General features: G+C 38.9%; 1 protein-coding gene across 1 annotated transcript; it reads right to left on the bottom strand.

Moving 5' to 3' along the window:
* Positions 1-6,146: 6,146 nt before the first annotated feature.
* On the bottom strand, positions 6,147-20,205 carry LOC311503802 (CD276 antigen-like; the record flags this gene model as incomplete). Its single annotated transcript, XM_084566676.1, has 4 exons — positions 6,147-6,693; positions 6,811-7,077; positions 19,086-19,448; positions 20,136-20,205. 4 exons carry the CDS (start codon positions 20,203-20,205, stop codon positions 6,335-6,337), a joined length of 1,059 nt encoding a protein of 352 aa, XP_084422802.1. The 3' UTR covers positions 6,147-6,334.
* Between the last annotated feature and the right edge of the window lie 816 nt (positions 20,206-21,021).

The raw sequence follows: 21,021 nt of genomic DNA, 5'->3' as shown, positions 1-21,021 counted from the left end.
CGACCCTTCTCAGTGTCTCTCTCTCTCAGCCAGGCCTACTGCATCCTCCTCATCCTGTTTGGTTTGTTGTACCCTGCATGACATCAAACTCACACCCATCCAGTCAGAAGGAACCAGGCCTTAAATGACTATTTGAGTTGTGCTTTTTGTTATAGCTGCTGCTCATGGTAGTAAAGACATGCTACTTAGTAAAGACATTCGCGACGTAAGTCGCGAATACTTTCATACCTGTCTTGACCTGACCATTACTTTTTGTAGTCAAACATGAAATTATTTGCCACGTAAGTCGCAAATATTTTCACCAGGATTATATTATGACTATATGAACAGGTGATCATTAAAGCATCATAGCATCTTGGTACAATTGCATTGTAGCATCTTAGCATCGTAGCAACATAGTATCTTAGCTTTGTAGCATCTTAGTATCATAGCATCTTAGTATCTTAGCATCATAGCATTGTAGTAGCATCTTGGCATAGTAGCATCATCATAGCATCGTAGCATCATACTGTCGCAGCAATATAGCATGGTATCGCAGACTGCTGCGGCCACTGCATCACTCTCGCGATTTCCCGCAGGGGAATTGTCTAGTTTCATTTATTAATTGTAATGAAAACCTGTGAAATCTAAGCAGGTTTAGGGTATGGTTTCTGTTTAGTTTAGTTACACTGTCACACTCCCACACTGAACTGATAAACGTTTGTGATCATATGAATCTGCTGTCCAGTTAATGAGATCATCTCACACAGAGCTAACCTGCTAATAACTTCATTTCATTCACTGTGTTCCAGGTAGATAGTGGGCCACAGTCCTTTCAATCAAAATCAAGGTTTTTCCATTGTAAAGAAGCATTTCTGTTATTATTGAACAACAGAAACAACAACTGTTCTCAATAGAAAAAAAGAAATTTTGATTTGCACGGAAGAACTAAGAAGAATAAGAAGACACTGCAGATATTTTGACTGATGGGGAAAACCTAGGTGAATCGTTGGTGACTGCATTCAGCTTAATGGGCGTCCTGCAGTTGTGTATTAGTCTTAATTCTTAAACATGAATTATTTGAGCTCCATGACCACCACTGACTGTATAAGCACACACTGTGAATCAAAGCCACAGACAAAGATGCAGGAAGCAGCTTGATAACAAGATACAGACTCTTCGCAGTAAACTCTTCTTAAAAACAAAAATATGGTTTGAAAACAGTTCCTGATATATATCTCAGCAACATCTTTTTCAGTTTGTCTTAAAACAGAAATCAGGGAAACCACAAGGACTTCCACTTTTAGAAGTCTGTATATTCATCTTTATATAAGAAGAAAATCTTCCCTAAAAATGTTCAAAGGATCTTGTTATGCTGGAAAAAGGTTTCTGGTTCTAAATGTTTCTAAAACACTGACAGTGTAGTTGTTGATCAGCTGAGTCTGGAAACTACTCCAATGTTTTAACTCAGATGGTGAGTCTGTTCAGTGATGTTGCTAGTAGCTGTCATGATCTACACACTCACCTCCTCTGACTGGAGTCATCACCCATAGAAACAGGACGACCACCAGAGACACGGTGCCGTTGATCCTGGTCATCCTCCGGTTATATTTAATAAAAGACAGTGAAGCAGTAGACTGAAATAAAAAACTAAAAGATGAATTATGTTGTTGATGGCAGTATTTATTCCTGCACTGTGTCCACTTCTCTAAAGAGCTGCGTGGTAAAGAGGAAGAGAAACTAGTCTAGTCTGGACTGATCAACCACAGTGTTTTATGATCTGACTCATACAGTTTTTTACAATCACTTTGCCACTATTTTCAGAACCTTGATGTCATTTTTCACAACTCTAGACACAAAACTCAAAACGGTTATCACTTGTAACACAGGCTGTCTAATGTTCAAAACATTGCATTGTGCATTCACATCTTTAAATAAATCTTGCACTTGCACAATCATTGGTTCAAAAAACAAATTTACTGTGAAATACCATTGAAACAGCACTATAGATCACCCACACACAAGCAATCGATAGTTTCACTGTGTCATTGTTCGTATAATCATTAAATATGACATATATGACACATATATACAGTAAATACATCTCTGTAAAAGTACTGCAGTAGTAGAGAGAATACTACAGACACAGTGGAATCATTGAACAAAGTTTGTAATACAGTATATTGATGCAAAACACTAGATAGAGATAGATAGATAAATAGATACTTTATTGATCCCCAAGGGGAAATTCAAGACAGTACAATCACAACATAGGTTTACAGTATTTGAATCAAAGCAAAAATACTGTAATTAGCTATGAAATACAGTAGAAAATAAAAGACAGTACTGTAAAACATCAAATGCAGTGTTCCTCGACTTGCTTGCTTGTACTGTACATGTAAGAAACAAAACAGGAGTGATTACTGTACTTCTACATTGTCATCAACTCTGTGTTGTGGATTTGGATTTGTTTCCATACAACTATGCATTTAGAGTAATGCAACAGTTACTTATCATTTTGACCAGTTGTATCAATTGATAGTTAGATCATTGTAAGGAAATGAATAGACACTCATTTGAAATGTAATGTGTGAATTGCCTTTTGAAATAGTAGTATTTTGATGTTAAGTTGTATCATATTGAACAGGTGATTTTTTTTGAATGAACAAATGATCTAAGTTTTATGTGTATTGTATCCAAGCAATTGAGAAAAGGGTTAGAGTTTTGAAAAATGTGAGTTTTGTGTCTAGAGTTGTGAAAAATGACATCAAGGTTCTGAAAATAGTAGCAAAGTGATTGTAAAAAACTTTATTAAATGTTAAAATGAAAGTTAGTCAGCACCAATACACGTTACATTTTGAAGTACTCCTCCTTTACTTCAGTAATTCCATTTTATTCTACTTTCTACCTTTTACTTGACAGCTGACAGTTCCAGTTACTTTTCAGGTTCTTAAATATAATTTTAGGTTCATAAAAATAACCAGTGATGATATGTGAATGAATGAATGAATGAATGAATGCTTACCTGTTGTTCTGAAAAGAGACATTCACCACGATGAGTTCTACAAGGTGTGACTTTAGAAAAAGAAAGAGATTTATGTCATTGCACAGGAGAAGAACAATAACCCTGAAGAGTCTACAGCTGTTATTTAAAGACATGAATGAGGAGCAGAGAGCAGGTTTCTAAAGGTAAAAACACTTTATTTAAATGTTTCAGAGAATACTGACAATTAAAATATTAAAACTGATCATTTGCACCAGACGAATGATATGATTAAAGGAGGAAAACTCAACATTTAGTTGAACAGCTGATCAACTTTCGGTTCTGAAGTCAACACTGAGATGATTCACAGGCTGAATGAGTGATGAGGTAACTGCGACCTCTGCTGGACTGGAACTGAAAACAAAGTTATTTAATTTAGAGCTAAAGAGGAAACTGGTTTATTTTACAAATAGAGGAAAAATAACATATAGAATACAAAATTCATAAAGTCAGTCAGAACAAACAAGTAGAAGAGTTAAAAAAAAGAAGTTAAAACAATACTAATGCAGAAAAAAAATCCACATGAAAAACAGACCTGCTTCATGTCAAATTGAGTGAGTGATCTGATCAGATGAGTCTGTATCTACTTGTTAAAAGAATCCACAGACTCAGTGAACCTTAGTGGAGCAGACAGAGCAAAAGCTTTTGAGTATGTGGATCAGACAGTGAATTTAGGATAGTTTGAAAAAAGAGACAGACAAAAAAAGAAGAGAAAGAATTCACAAGAACTTCGTCACAGCTTCAGAGTCCTGAATACACAGAATATCAGAGCTTTTAGAGAACATGCCTCAGCTGCTGCTCCTTCAGTTAATGCTGGGAGAAAGCTCCGTTCATTAAATCTAGATTTCATTTCTTGAGCCTGCTCCTCAAAATCAGCCTGACAATGTAATGCTCCATATGTGAGAGAGGGAAAATTGGACAATTAACTAATCACAGATTCTTCTGCTGTTTTACAGACAGTGAACTAACCACAGACTGGTAACATCAAACAGCTGCTGAAATTTCAAGCTCACCAAACAGGCAGTTTACTGAGGATGTGTGTATTTACTGGAAATGTTTAGAAGTCCCCTGAATATTGTACAATTCACTTTAATACTCCTGAACTACTGGATCTATGCACGTGGAGAAGCGCCAACTACTCATCGGACACGACTATTTCCTGGAAGCTTCTTACTGATTCTCGAATGGACTCGAGGGATGATGATGATGAGGTCAGCTGCAGTTCATACAAAGGCCACCAAACGGTGCTGTTTCAGAATCAGAATCAATATTTTATTAATCCTTCCTTGTTTTGTTGCCGTTTCCCCCCCTAAAGTGACAGTTGCAAGGTAACAGAGTCAAATACAAATAGAATAAAAAGCAATATAAATATATAAACAGTAAAAGTAAGATGCATAAAAAGTAAAAGAAACAAAATTGCACAAGTACTCACAATATACAGAGGTAAGAGGTTGCAAATAAAGTGAAAGAATCTGAAATGTTAAGAGTGACCAACACTCAGCAGGAGGAGTTATAAAGTATGATGGCCACAGGCAGGAATGTGGCGTTCTGTGGTACATTTGAGTAGGATGAGTCTATTACTGAAGGTACTCCTTAGACTGACCAGTGTGTTGTGGAGTGGGTGGGAGGAGTTGTCCAGGATGGTCTTCACTCTTGCCACCATCCTCCTCTCTGACACTGTGTTCAAAGAGTCCAGCTCCACCCCTACAACATCACTGGCCTTGCAGATCAGTTTGTTGAGTCTATTAGCGTCTGCCACTCTCAGCCTCCTGCCCCACCATGCAACCAAGTAAAGGAGTGCACTGGCCACCACAGACTCATAGAACATCCTCAACATTGTCCAGCAGATGTTGAAGGACCTCAGTCTCCTCAAAAAGTAGAGTCGACTCTGGCCCTTCCTGTAGAGTGCCTCAGTGTTCTTTGACCAGTCCAGTTTATTGTCAGTGTGCACTCCCAGATACTTCTAATCCTTAACAATGTGCCCCCCGGTTGTTATCAACCTGCACTGCTTTGAGCTTCCCACTCAGAAGAGTCAGTCTGATGGTGTTAAAAGCACTGGAAAAGTCAAAGAATTTACCATTTACTAGGGCTACTGGGGCGTGGTGTTTTTGGCACTGGCAGAAGGCATGATGTCTTCCACAGCACAGGTACTTTCTGTAGATTCTCTGTACCCTCATCCACTCTTTCCAGTAATGAAGTCAGTTTAGTCTGAATACAAGATGATAAGTTATCTAGAAGTTCATCCTTCTTCATCCTTGAAGTCTTTGGTACAGACAAAAAATAAAAAGGGCTGAGATTCATTGGGGAGGATAGCAGTGTGCTTTCTCTGTGTGAGAAAAAGGATGTTACAGCTACAACTGAACATTTTCAGTCTCATGATGGACTTTCAGAATTAATCAAGGAGGGAAATGTGCACTCAACCTCAACCACAACAACAACCTAATTTCTTCATTGTGGCCTGGTCTTTATTCAGGAACCTCCACAATCTGACCATGACACATATGAAAAAGCCACCATAAAACAAGATGATGATGAACTGGAAATTCCGACAGTCCATCCATTACGTCAGCATTTCATCTTCATCTTGTCTTTTTCTACAGAGGAAGCAGAGTAATGTCTGTCCCAGTCCATCAGTCTATTTTTTCCCCCACTTCTTTACAGTGTAATTTAAGAAAAGCATCAGGACATGAGGTGGAACAGGAACACCAGGAAGAACTTCATGGGTGTGTCAGGCTCTGTCTTTCACCATTTTCATTAACGTTTCCAAGTCTAATGCACCTGCAGGGAACATGAAGTAAAGTTCAGCAAAGGTAAAAGTTAAGGTACAAATCTCAATGTATCCTTCAAGAAGAACAACTTGTTCAGAGCCAAATAAACCATCACATCAATCATGATTCCTTCCTGTGTTTTTCTGTTTTCTCCTCATTTCAGTGAGTTGAATGTTTTCATATCATGGATGTTGATGAACTCAACAACGTCCTTTAACATGTTAACTACTGTCGTTCATACGGTGCAGCAGTGAATAAACACAGAAGATTTACTTACTCATTGGCTACAATACAGTTGTTTTCTAGCTGACCTAAAGAGAAAAGTTTTGAGTCCTCAGAACAAATCATCAGGACAAACAATATAAAATAAATGAATTCAAACGACAAGGCAGCACATCTTTTACCTTTTTTATATTCACGGTACAGTACCAGGAAGAGTCCTGCTGCTACTGCTATGATTAAAAGGACTGCTACGATGATGACTCCAGTATTGACTGAATTCTCTGAAATACAAAAATAGTTCATTGAACTGTCCCTGAATGCCTCATGATGATAACAGATAAAAGGTCTTGTTCATACAGACTAAAAAGTCCAACTTTACTACTTTACCTTCTATCCTCACTAAGGTGTCACTTCTTAGTGTCTCCTCATCATCACTGAGTTCACACGTGTATATTCCATCCTGATTTGAAGACAAGTCCTGTAGTGTGAGGTTGCCTGACTCTGATACATCCTTCACCTGCTGCCTCCACTCCTCTGACACTGTGGAGGAGACATCAGTCCTGGTCCTGTTCAGGATGATCTGACTGTGGTTGAATCTCCAAACGAGGCTGAAGTTTATTAGAGAAGTGTTGGAGGTAAAGCAGGAGATTGTTGTTTCAGTGTTGGATACGATGACAGAAGCTGAAATTATAGACACAACACTTAAAAACATAAATCCTTTTTCTCTAGACTTGAATAAAACACCTTCCATCTGATTTAGTAATATAGTTGTCCGATTAGATGTACAGTATTACTCACGTAGTCGTCTAAAAGTAGCTCTCCTCTTGTTTCTCTGAGTGCTGATGGTGCAGCTGTAGACCAGATCATTGTCACTGTCTGAAAGTATCAGAGAACTGCTGATGTTGTAAAGCTGCTGTTCAGTCTGCTGGACTGTGGTTGTGTTCTTGAAGGTCTCTTTGGATGGAGGTCTGGTGGACCAGGTGAGTTCAGGTTCAGGGTAGATCCAGTTAGAGCTGCAGGTGATCCTGTTTCCTACCTGATCAATGTTCACTTCATGGACTGGAGCTGAAAAGTAAAAGATTAACATCATGATATTAATAACTAAGCTTTGAATTGACTGACAGGTTTTCAGTCACTGGAAGTGAAAAACTACAGACACAAGTCAACTGTAAATGCAGCAAGTGTTGATATGCCTAATATAAAATTTAAAAAAAATTCAGTTGGATCAAAATAATTTTCCACATTTAGATACCAAATCTGGCAAAAAGGTTTCATGTCCAGTAAATGCCTTAAATATTTACTGAACATTCAAAGTTAATTCTTTATTATTTGTGTCTACAATACATACACATACAATATACTTTCCATTGTTTTCTGTTCTAGTCACATTCACACAACATTTAGAAAAGCAACAGAAACAAAACAATTCTTTGTATAACTTGATGGTGTTGTCAGTATTGCTGTGTGTTTCTCATACCGTCAACTTTCAGGTTGATGAATGACACACTGTCTTCATTGCTGGTCCTGGTGTGGCATATGTATGTGCTGTTGTCCTGAACCTTCACTCCTGTCAGCTGCAGTGAGGCGTTTCCTTTGGAGATCTGCTCCTTGAACAGTGATGTCCTTCCTCTAAAGCGCTGGTCCTGGTGTTCAAGGTGATCTGTTTTGTTGTAATACTCGTGGACACGAGGGTGTCCTGCTATCAACTGAATCCAGTGGATGGCTACTTCAGAACCAAATGTGAAACTGCACGGTAAGATGCATCTTTCCATGAAAACACAGGACACATTAGTGTCTGAAACATTAGGTGAAATCTGTAACTGGGAGCCTTGCACCAGACCTGCATAATAAAAACAAACAAACAAAAACTTAGATTTAGTTGTGCGCCCCAATCTGCTCATGAAGGGAAGCAAAAGAACATCAACTAAAAATTCATCAAGAACATGAAACCAACAGAATCAGCAACTCTGTAAAATGTCTCCAGGAAGAAGCTTGATACACAGATTAACAGAAAGTCTGTTTGGAAGATTAATAACAAGTCCTCTTCCTTGAAGTTTCTGGTACAACCAAAAAGATATTGTTCATAAACTTTTTGAAAACATATATTTTTCTGATTTATTTAAAAGATGAGTCAGTTTTACAGAAGTTATCACAGTAAGTTTGGTCACATACACGTTTCTGTGCAACTGTGGTAGATTAAAAATGAATGAACAGAATTAATATAGCTTTGTATATTATTATAGCAACCTACAGTATCAGTCATTTCTGTTTTCACTCCTGTATGACCTTGTATTGTTGTAAGATTCTCCTTATCTTGGTAAAACCATTAGTTTGTTTTAAGGAGATGTGTTGATTTTGTGAAACAATAAATTTGTATATTAGAAGATAATCTGTTCTAATAACACTCAAAGGAGCTTGCTATGTTGTAGAAATGAAAGGTTTTCTAGTTATAAGCTGAGTTAATGTTAGTTTAGTGATGTTGGCAGCAGCTGTCAGTGATCTCCACACTCACCTCCTCTGACGAGAATCATCATCCACAAAAAAGACACAGAAGACATGATGCAGCTGATCCTGGTCATCCTCATGTTAGATTTAATAAATGTACAGTGTACATGTACGAAGGTGAAGCAGAGGACTGGAAACACACAGAAGGAGCTGAGTTTCAGTTTAAAAGTACGATATCATCACGTGATGTTACCACTTCCCCAAAAGTGTTCAGTCTTCAGTCTCAGCTGATCAACCACTGCACTGTCAGTCTTTTATAATTTGACTCTTATTGCATGTTAAAATGTCAGTGAGTCAGCACCAATACACTCACTGGAATAAATCAAATTAGTTAGAAACACTTCAATGTCAACATTCAGCTGGCTGTGGAGATGGAAAGTAACTAAATCCATTTACTCAAGTGTTTACTCCACAACTGATGGTTTTAGTTACTTTTCAGATTCTTAAAAATAAATGTAACAAACAAATAAAGGAGAATAATCTTGAGGAGTCAAAACTCCACAAGTACAAACATGTTGGTTTCAGTTGTTGTCTCGTTCTTTGTTCTGCTGAATGGGAGAGTTAGACATTAATTAAATTAATTAATTAAAGACATGAAGGAAGAGCAGAGCAGGTTTCTAAAGGGAAAAACACTTTAATTAAAGGTTTCAGATAATACTGAGAAATAAAATATTAAAAATGATTTAAATTTTTTTTTTTACTTAGAGAACTGGTTTGTTGTGGGATAGTAAACGTTTAGTTGATCTCTCTAAATGGCCTTGGCCTTGCTTTTATATAGCACTTTTCTAACTACTCGTACTCAAAGTGCTTTACAGTCACAGACACATCTACCCATTCACTCACACAAGCACACACACATTCACACACCAGTGCCACGCACTGGGAGCAACTGGGGGTTCAGTGTCTTGCTCAAGGACACTTCGGCATGTGGCACATTCCGGGGATCGAACCGCTAACCCTCTGGTTCGTGGACAACCCGCTCTACCTACTGAGCCACAGCCGCCCCCATAAGTTTTTCAGACTGAATGAGTGATGAGGTAACAGCACCTCCTGCTGGACTGGATCTGAAAACAATGATCATTTATTGTAAATGAATAAAACTGCAGAGGTAAAATAATATAAAAGTCAAAAGAAAAGAAAAGAAAAATCCACACTTAAGTAACAGATATAATTAACCAAATGGTCATCTTGTCTGAGTCTTTAGCTGCCATTTAAAAGAATCCACAGACTCAGTGAATCTTACAGTAAAGGTTAAATAAATATATTGTCAGACTTAAAAGCAGCATGGATGATTGAACTGTGAACTGTGGTTTTGTTTAGCACCACAGTAGAACCACAGATGATAATTGATGACCATCAGCTGATGGTTAAACTCTTTCAGTCTGTCTGATAACTTTACCACCTTCTGATCTGATCTGAGCTTCTAACAAACAAACCAGGTCTGCTGCTGTTCCAGTGCATCTATCTCTGAGATCATTCTAGTTTTACTTGTTATTTACTGTTTAGTTCTCTGAGAAAAGTCTAGTAAGTGTAGTGGAGAACTTCATAGTCACAGTGCAAAATGTCTCTGTCATCCTCAAAGGTTGTGTACCAAAAGATTCAGAAACTTCTTCTTCAGTAGCTTAGCTGTGCTTACAAAAGGATTTCAGCAACAAATGAAGACTGGTGGGTGATGGTTTGGATCTTGTCTTGAGATACTGGAAAACAGACCGTTGAATCTATCAATTGGGCTGTGTCAGTGCCATAGAGAGAGAGAGTTGCGACACTCCCATAGACCTCCGTTGTAAAAAATGGCGGCGCTTTTAACCGCCTACTTCCGGATTTGAAAGTCGGATTAGTTCCAAACACTGCCATTTGGGCGTTGGACCTCATTCGTTTACATTGCTGCGAGTTGAGTTGTTCCAGAGCTAAGCTGCTGAAATATCGACCTCTTTTGAATTGTCAACTGTCTATATTGTATCAGAGGCCCTTTGCGATGCTTATACTGGTCTTCATTTGTATATGCACAGCGTAATTATTTATATTTTATCTTGGTTGTTTCAATCAATTTTCTAGCATTGCCTGCTAGCTAATTAGTCAGCGCGACTTCCCCTGCTGTGAAGGTAGTTCGGTAATGAATCGCCACCTTTATAGCAACTTTTATTTAATTGAATTTTGGGATAGGCCTATACTAACTTTTCATTATGTGACGTGTTGGCTGTAATAAATTTGTTGTACTGTTCCTGTTCCATGTTCACTTGGCTAGCGTAGCCTACAATTTGCCCAGCGCTACTTGCTGATGCTTGATGAGATGCTGATTGCTATCCCATGCCATGAGCTCGTGATCAGGGTATGTCAAGGCATTGTCGTGACTCGTGATTTGAGAGAGGGTTATTTAATTAGGAATGACGGGAATTTTAGGACTGGCGAGTTTGGCGTTGTGGTCCTGGGGGTGGCCACTCAGAAGAAGTGAGCTAGCTTCTAGGCGAATTCTGAACGGACCGCCATGGCAGACCTCTTTGCGTTATCACGAAGGTAGGCTAATAGCCGAATCGGAATTTATAAGCAAAATCACGGGAATCAATAGCCTAATACAGCCCAGTTGTGCTCAAATGAATATCATGAGACGTCTACCATCAGATGAATGATATGGAAAAGTTAAGTTAGAGCCTCTAAAGCCAGTGCTACTACCCATGCGAACATGAACACTAAGCTTTTCCCTCCATGTAGCCTAAAACTTATCTAAGTAAGTTTTTCGTTGTCACCCTGCCTCTCCGAATGCAAAACTGACATTAACAAAAATGCAATAATGTAATAACAGCTGAAAAAGTACTTGGGTGTGTGTTTTATTTTATATTTACCGTTCAATAATGCAATCGCTGCTGTCTGTCCCATAGAAGAACATGACAGCCAGCGCATGTTTTGGAACTAATTGGGTTTACATGAACCACGTGACAGCCATAGCGGCGACATCAAAGAGTGTCGCAACTCTCTCTCTCTATGGCACTGGGCTGTGTGTCCCTCCCCTCCCCTCCCCTCCCCTCCCCTCCCCTCCTCCATCTTCTTGTGAGTATCTCTGGCCTGGAGTTGTATTTTTCCTGTGGAGCTCTATACTACATCTGTTGTCGTGGTCTCATCAGCCTGCCCAGTCTTCATGGAATCCTGCAGTTATCCACTCCTACCTGAATGATCAACCTGTCTATGATTCCTCTTACATTTTCAAACTGTCATGTAACATCATCAGTTGTCTCATAAGATTCCACATGTACGCTTTAGTCAGATATGTGTATCTATGATAGATGTATGTGTTACGAGTTTCAATATGGAACTGGAGTAACAAATGTTTTTTTTTTTTCTTCCTTCTGGTTGCTGGGATCCACCGCTCTTAACTCCCCTGGAAAACCGAACCAATGAAGTTAGTGCGTGAAAGAACAAGCCGCCATCTTCTGCTCCGAAACTCTGTCTGTTTATTACAAACTTTCAAAATCATGGTATAAAAATAAACATTCCCTAGTGTAATCTTGTTTCAGTTTTAAAGTCCATTTGTTGGTTTAAATTTCAATGCATCAATATAGTTGTCTCTGTTTTTTTACACATCTGTAAGCAATATCTTCCACACACTCATTCACAGAAATAACCATGTCTTCATAAAAATAAACATCACTCTTTCTTTCAAGTGCAATAATATTCAAAGAATAGATCATGTGTAAAGAGCATGTTTAGCTCGTCACTGTCTCGTTATCGTCATGAAAATAAAGGGCGTCAACGAAATAATTACGTCATCGTCATTGTTGACGAAAACAACACTGCTCCTGTGGAGCCACAGTTCTGCTGACCACCCTGTCTGACTGATGGTGTTTAAAGCACTGGAAAAGTCAAAGAATTTACCATTTAATAGGGCTACTGGGTTTTTGGCACCGACACAAGGCATGATGTCTTCCACAGCACAGGTACTTTCTGTAGATTCTCTGTACCCTCTCTGTATTTTCCAGTAATGAAGTCAGTTTAGTCTGAATACAAGATGATAAGTTATCTAGAAGTTCATCCTTCTTCATCCTTGAAGTCTTTGGTACAGACAAAAAATAAAAAGGGCTGAGATTCATTCATAGCAGTGTCGTTTCTCTGTGTGAGAAAAAGGATGTTACAGCTACAACTGAACATTTTCAGTCTCATGATGGACTTTCAGAATTAATCAAGGAAGGAAATGTGCACTCAACCTCAACCACAACGACAACCTAATTTCTTCATTGTGGCCTGGTCTTTATTCAGGAACCTCCACAATCTGACCATGACACATGTGAGAAATCCACCTTAAAACAAGATGATGATGAACTGGAAATTCCAACAGTCCATCCATTACGTCAGCATTTCATCTTCATCTTGTCTTTTTCTACAGAGGAAGCAGAGTAATGTCTGTCCCAGTCCATCAGTCTATTTTTTCCCCCACTTCTTTACAGTGTAATTTAAGAAAAGCATCAGGACATGAGGTGGAACAGGAACACCAGGAAGAACTTCATGGGTGTGTCAGGCTCTGTCTTTCACCATTTTCATTAACGTTTCCAAGTCTAATGCACCTGCAGGGAACATGAAGTAAAGTTCAGCAAAGGTAAAAGTTAAGGTACAAATCTCAATGTATCCTTCAAGAAGAACAACTTGTTCAGAGCCAAATAAACCATCACATCAATCATGATTCCTTCCTGTGTTTTTCTGTTTTCTCCTCATTTCAGTGAGTTGAATGTTTTCATATCATGGATGTTGATGAACTCAACAACGTCCTTTAACATGTTAACTACTGTAGTTCATACGGTGCAGCAGTGAATAAACACAGAAGATTTACTTACTCATTGGCTACAATACAGTTGTTTTCTTGTTGACCTAAAGAGAAAAGTTTTGAGTCCTCAGAACAAATCATCAGGACAAACAATATAAAATAAATGAATTCAAACGACAAGGCAGCACATCTTTTACCTTTTTTACGTTCATGGTACACCAGTCCTGCTGCTACTGCTATGATTAAAAGGACTGCTACGAGGATGACTCCAACAATGACAGAATTCTCTGAAATACAAAGACCGATTATTGAACCGTCCCTGAATGCCTCATGATGACAACAGATAACAGGTCTTGTTCATACAGACTAAAAAGTCCTAACTTTACTACTTTACCTTTCTCTACCCTCACTAAGGTGTCAGTTCTTAGTGTCTCCTCATCATCACTGAGTTCACACGTGTATATTCCATCCTGATTTGAAGACAAGTCCTGTAGTGTGAGGCTGCCTGACTCTGATACATCCTTCACCTGCTGCCTCCACTCCTCTGACACTGTGGAGGAGACATCAGTCCTGGTCCTGTTCAGGATGATCTGACTGTGGTTGAATCTCCAAACGAGGCTGAAGTTTGTTAGAGAAGTGTTGGAGGTAAAGCAGGAGATTGTTGTTTCAGTGTTGGACACGATGATAGATGCTGAAATTATAGACACAACAATTAAAAACATAAATCCTTTTTCTCTAGACTTGAATAAAATACTTTCCATCTGATTTAGTAATTTAGTTGTCCGATTAGATGTACAGTGTTACTCACGTAGTCGTCTAAAAGTAGCTCTCCTCTTGTTTCTCTGAGTGCTGATGGTGCAGCTGTAGACCAGATCATTGTCACTGTCTGAAAGTATCAGAGAACTGCTGATGTTGTAAAGCTGCTGTTCAGTCTGCTGGACTGTGGTTGTGTTCTTGAAGGTCTCTTTGGATGGAGGTCTGGTGGACCAGGTGAGTTCAGGTTCAGGGTAGATCCAGTTAGAGCTGCAAGTGATCCTGTTTCCTACCTGATCAATGTTCACTTCATGGACTGGAGCTGAAAAGTAAAAGATTAACATCATGATATTAATAACTAAGCTTTGAACTGACTGACAGGTTTTCAGTCACTGGAAGTGAAAAACTACAGACACAAGTCAACTGTAAATGCAGCAAGTGTTGATATGTCTAATATAAAATTTAAAAAAGATTTAATTGGATCAAAATAATTTTCCACATTTAGATACCAAATCTGGCAAAAAGGTTTCATGTCCAGTAAATGCCCTAAATATTTACTGAACATTCAAAGTTAATTCTTTATTATTATTTGTGTCTACAATACATACACATACAATATACTTTCCATTGTTCTCTGTTCTAGTCACATTCACACTACATTTAGAAAAGCGACAGAAACAAAACAATTCTTTGTATAACTTGATGGTGTTGTCAGTATTGCTGTGTGTTTCTCATACCGTCCACTTTCAGGTTGATGAAAGACACATTGTCTTCATTATTGGTCCAGGTGTGGCATATGAATCTGCTGTTGTCCTGAACATTCACTCCTGTCAGCTGCAGTGAGGCGTTTCCTCTAGGGATCTGCTCCTTGAACAGTGATGTCCTTCCTCTAAAGCGCTGGTCCTGGTGTTCATAGTGGTCTTTTTTGTTGTAATACTCATGGACATAAGGGTATCCTGATGTCACCTGTCTCCAGCGGATGAGTTCTTCAGGATGAAATATGAAGCTACAGGGTAAGATGCATCTTTCCATGAAAACACAGGACACGTCAGTGGCTGAAAAACATAGAGAGACAGACATCCAGCTAAATTCACTGTGGTCTGCTTCTTCTTAAATGATCAACACAAGCAACAATTGTTCTTTACTTAGAACAAGAATATTTATTTGCACTCAAGAACTCTGTGGTTCTTTGGTTTCTGGTGTTTGTTGCACAAAATGATCCAGGAGATCTGTCTACAACATCACTCCTGTTAAATACCACAGATGGAACAAATACCTGCTGCCTCAGAGCAGTTAAGGTGAGTCAGGAAGAGAGATATATTTAGCCTCATAGCATATATTATGTTCATGTTTTCGTAAAACAAGAAAAAACACTATTTTTAGCAAGCACATTGGTATTCTTTATTGATATTGTAACAGTGGCCAAAAACTCAGGCAATTATGCTATGAGGCTAACAATGTTATATTGTATATATTGTAGATTTTTTTGTGTGCTGCTGCTGTAGCTTTTAATTTTATTGCTGCCGAACCAAAGAGCTGCTAAAATATATTTTATTGTTTTTTTTACTGGACAGTGACAATAAAAAATTTAATTTTAAGATGAGCTCTGCACCATACGTGGATTATATGCCAATGATGGGAAATCACGCTGTGTTTTTTCACTTCAACTTCTCTTCTATGAAACAGCTGATGCTGAAAACCACTGAATGAAAAAGAAACTGAAATTCAGAAGAAGTCAGATAAAGACTGACATCAAAAAAATATTTTAAGATTATTAAGCCATCGAAAGTTCCCATTTTCAGCATTGGTCAAAGTCCACTCCCAAGTAAAGGATGTCTCTAATTCAGGAGGAAGTTTGAAACCTGGAGGAGAAGAGAAGAAGAGCGAAGGCAATCGAGCTTGGAATGCAGGGATCTTGGACCAGATGGGCTCTTCCTAAGAGGTCAGTCACATCGGCAGAACTGTGGCGTATGGAGCCATTTCGTATCTCTTTCTTGCTCAGAGCCGTGTACGACACCCTACCAACACCAACAAAACTGCATAGGCGGGGAATAAGGGAAGACCCATTGTGCTGGTTGTGTGGAGCTAAAGGCACCATGGCCCACATATTATCAGGATGTAAAAGACCATTGGCACAAGCGAGATACAGGTGGCACCCTGACAAGGTACTAGCAACACTTGCAGACGTCTTGAAACAGCAAAAGCAGAAGAAACAGTTAGACAAAAAGAGCCAGCCAGCCAGCCAGCTAGCTTGCTGTACTGATCCCTTTGGGAGGTTCCCGAAGGGAAATTGACACTATTACCTTCATAAAGATGGGGCAACAGCCAATGGTCAAGAGCAAGACAATGAACCTTTTGAACACATCCCAAGGGTGGGAAATGGAGGTAGATCTCGGAAAGAAGCTCCAGTTCCCAGAGGTGATCCTGTCCACAGAGCTAAGACCAGACATTGTTATGTGGTCCTATGAGGGGAAGAAAGCTATTCTTGTTGAACTAACTGTCCCGTGACTTAGTTTTGCTTCACAGTGAGAACTGTGAAAAAGCAGAAGAAAGAAAATGAGCAAAATACGAACAGCTGGTCTAGGATTGCCAGGATAAAGGGTGGACGACTTGCTTATTCCTTGTGGAAGAAGGGTGTTTTAGATTCCCAGCCAAGTCAGTTTGGAAGCTGCTGACCAAGTGGTTGGATGAGAAAGAAGGCAGCTCGAGACTCCTGTACGCTCTGGCATAAGAGGGAGGATATGAGCTGGAAGCCTGGAGGAGAGGGTCAGTGACTTGGCCACCACTACAGACCGACCAGCTGGAGAGTGTTGTGGTTAAGGGTCAGAACAGTTAATGAGGGCAGGGTGCCAACCGATGACCTTTGCTCTAGGCCAAGGCTACATCCATTAACCATGGATGTAATATGGCACTTTATAATGTAATCAGAGAATAAGAAGACACTGCAGATATTTTGAGTCACAGCAGGTAATAACAAGTGAATCAATGATGACTGCATTCATCTTAATGGATGTCCTGCTGTTGTATATTTTGGTTAGTGTGCTCTGTGAATATGGAGGGGACTACAAATAATAATAAATCTGTTAAGTAGTTTAGTAATTAAGGGGGAACTACTGTTTTTTACAACCTGGACCGTATTTCTGGCATAAAATACGGTCTTTTACTCACCCATATAACTTTTGTGTAATTTGTATTCCTTCTGGAGATAATTAGATCTGCGTATATCCATGTAGTGGGAGTGACTGGGGCACCGAAACGCAGCCTCTAAATAACGCATTATCTTCTGCAAAACTCGTTCATTTCTCCAATATTTTGTTATCGTACGCTAGTGCTATTCCCCGATGAGTCCGGAGTTAGCTGTTATCTGTTTGCTACTGCTATGGTTTGTCCACAACCTTAGAATCGGAAAAATATTCAGCCATGTTGCAAAAACCCTTGCAGTAGCAAATTACAGGTAAACAAGCCGACCATCGCGGGATCATCCAGGTCAGAAGACATCATCCAGGGTCTGTAGATTGACCTACAGACCCTGGATGATGTCTTCTGACCTGGATGATAACGGCATACAGAAATAAACGTCCTGAATTTACTACTTTACCATTTGTCCTCACTGAGGTGTCAGATCTTAGTGTCTCCTCATCATCACTGAGTTCACACGTGTATATTCCCTCCTGATTTGAAGACAAGTCCTGTAGTGTGAGGCTGCCTGACTCTGATACATTCTTCACGTGCTGCCTCCACTCCTCTGACACTGTGAAGGAGACATCAGTCCTGGTCCTGTTCAGGATGATCTGACTGTGGTTGAATCTCCAAACGAGGCTGAAGTTTGTTAGAGAAGTGTTGGAGGCAAAGCAGGAGATTGTTGTTTCAGCTTTGGACACAATGATAGATGCTGAAATGATGGAACAGAAAAAAAAACAAAAAAAAAACAGCAAAATGACATGTAAATAAAGTGTAAATCATGTTACTCAGATTCTGAATTTGTGAAAATCAGCTCATTGTCTGGTCGAGGTTTGAACAGCTTTGGAAGTCCTGAATTGGTGCAGTTGTGTAGCTTTATTTTTCAGGAAATCCTTTTAAGAATGTACCAGAGACTTCAGTGGTTTAGCTGTTCCTGTGTGTTCTGTTCTGTTGTATTTCTTGCTTTCCTCTTTTCCTAGTTCCAGTCAACTCAGTTCTTTCCCCATTTATGCCCCAGGAGATGCAGTAGCTATCAGCTGGTGCAGTCAAACCCACGTCTCTTTTATTTATCATATGTGGTTGTTCAGTGGTTTCTACCAATTAACACTGGAGACTGAAGATAGTGCAGCTTTGACATTATGAACATTCCTTCTGGTTAAAGCAGGGTAAGCCACCACTACAAGTGTCTACAAGTCTTCCTAAAAACACTGACTTTGTCCATTCTGTCTCACAATATGATGTCATCAGATGCCTTACTGGTTTAGTTGTCAGATTAGATGTACAGTATTACTCACATAGTCGTATAAATGAAGCTCTCCTCTTGTTTCTCTGAGTGCTGATGGTGCAGGTGTAGACCAGATCATTGTCACTGTCTGAAAGTTTTAGAGTACTGTTGATGTTGTAAAGCTGCTGTTCAGTCTGCTGGACTGTGGTTGTGTTCTTGAAGGTCTCTTTGGATGGAGGCGTGATGGACCAGGTGAGTTCAGGTTTAGGGTAGATCCAGTTAGAGCTGCAGATGATCCTGTTTCCTACCTGATCAATGTTTACCTCATGGACTGGAGCTGGGGAAAAAAGGATTAACTTCATTACATTAATAACTGAACTTTGAATTGAAGTTAACTACAAATGCAGCAGGTGTGGACATGAGACTTCTCATAAAAACACGGGATGTATACATTTGTCTTTCTTGCTCAAAGCAGGCTCAGAGAAAATAGAATAAAGTGTGGACTATGTTTAACTGACTGTAGCTTTTCAAAGTTACAGTTTTATTTGCATGTACACATACTGTATATCACTTTCTGTTAAAGTGTGCACACTACATTTAATATCAGTGCAAAGAATATGTTTTTGTAATTTTTGATGGTGTTCTGTGTGTTCCTCATACCGTCAACTTTCAGGTTGATAAATGACTCCTTCTCTCTACGTGTGGTGCTGGTTAAACACATGTATCTTCCCTGGTCCTGAACCTTCACTCCTGTCAGCTGCAGTGAGGCGTTTCCTCTGGGGATCTGCTCCTTGAACAGTGATGTCCTTCCTCTAAAGCGCTGGTCCTGGTGTTCAAGGTGATCTGTTTTGTTGTAATACTCGTGGACACGAGGGTGTCCTGCTATCAACTGAATCCAGTGGATGGCTACTTTAGAACCAAATGTGAAACTGCACGGTAAGATGCATCTTTCCATGAAAACACAGGACACATTAGTGTCTGAAACATTAGGTGAAATCTGTAACTGGGAGCCTTGCACCAGACCTGCATAATAAAAACAAACAAACAAAAACTTAGATTTAGTTGTGTGCCCCAATCTGCTCATGAAGGGAAGCAAAATAACATCAACTAAAAATCCATCAAGAACATGAAACCAACAGAATCAGCAAGTCTGTAAAACGTCTTTAAGTTCCAGGAGGAAGCTTGATACACAGATTAATAGAAAGTCTGTTTGGAAGATTAATAACAAGTCGTCTTCCTTGAAGTTTCTGGTACAATCAAAAAAATATTGTTCATAAACTTTTTGAAAACATATATTTTTCTGATTTATGGGAGAAAAGATGAGGACTCAGTTTTACAGAAGTTATCACAGTAAGTTTGGTCACATACACGTTTCTGTGCAACTGTGGTAGATTAAAAATGAATGAACAGAATTAATATAGCTTTGTACATTTTTATAGCAACCTACAGTATCAGTCATTTCTGTTTTTACTCCTGTATGACCTTGTATTGTTGTAAGATTCTCCTTAACTTGGTAAAACTACTACCATTTGTTTTAAGGAGATGTGTTGATTTTGTGAAATAATAAATTTGTATATAAGAAGATAATCTGTTCTAATAACACTCAAAGGAGCTTGCTATGTTGTAGAAATGAAAAGTTTTCTAGTTATAAGCTGAGTTAATGTTAGTTTAGTGATGTTGGCAGCAGCTGTCAGTGATCTCCACACTCACCTCCTCTGAAGAGAATCATCAACAGAAAAGACACAGGAGACATGATGCAGCTGATCCTGGTCATCCTCATGTTAGATTTAATAAATGTACAGCGTACATGTACGAAGGTGAACCAGAGCACTGGAAACACAGAGAAGGAGCTGAGTTTCAGTTTAAAAGTACGCTATCATCGCGTGATGTTACCACTTCCCCAAAAGTGCTCAGTCTTCAGTCTCAGCTGATCAACCACTGCACTGTCAGTCTTTTATAATTTGACCCCTTTTACATGTTAAAATGTCAGTGAGTCAGCACCAATACACTCACTGGAATAAATCAAATTAGTTAGAAACACTTCAATGTCAACATTCAGCTGGCTGTGGAGATGGAAAGTAACTAAATCCATTTACTCAAGTGTTTACTCCACAACTGATGGTTTTAGTTACTTTTCAGATTCTTAAAAATAAATGTAACGAACAAATAAAGAAGAACAATCTTGAAGTTTTGAATCTTAAAAAGCCAAAACTCCACAAGTTCAAACATGTTGGTTTCAGTTGTTCTTTGTGCTGCTGAGTGAGAGAGTTAGACATTTAACCATCACAGCTGTTATTTAAAGACATGAAGGAAGAGCAAAGCAGGTTTCTAAAGGGAAAAACTCTTTAATTAAATGAAGAATAATGAAAAATAACATATTAAAACTATTTATTTACAAAGATAACTGGTTTCTTCAAAGTCTGGAACGTCAGTGAGTCTTTGCATTTTAAAAGAATCCACAGTAAACATTAGTGGTTCAGACAGAGCATGGCTTGTTCAGGTTTCAAATTCGTCTCATTTAACTTTATCACGACTGAAAATAAGTTCTTTGAAAATGAGGTACATTCTGAAGCAGCTCAAAAATCAATACTTACCA

The sequence above is a fragment of the Chelon labrosus genome (assembly GCF_963514085.1).
Source record: "Chelon labrosus genome assembly, chromosome: 18".
Lineage (NCBI taxonomy): Eukaryota > Metazoa > Chordata > Actinopteri > Mugiliformes > Mugilidae > Chelon > Chelon labrosus.
Note: the sequence above shows the minus strand (reverse complement) of the source record. Positions and strands in the feature narration are given on the sequence as shown.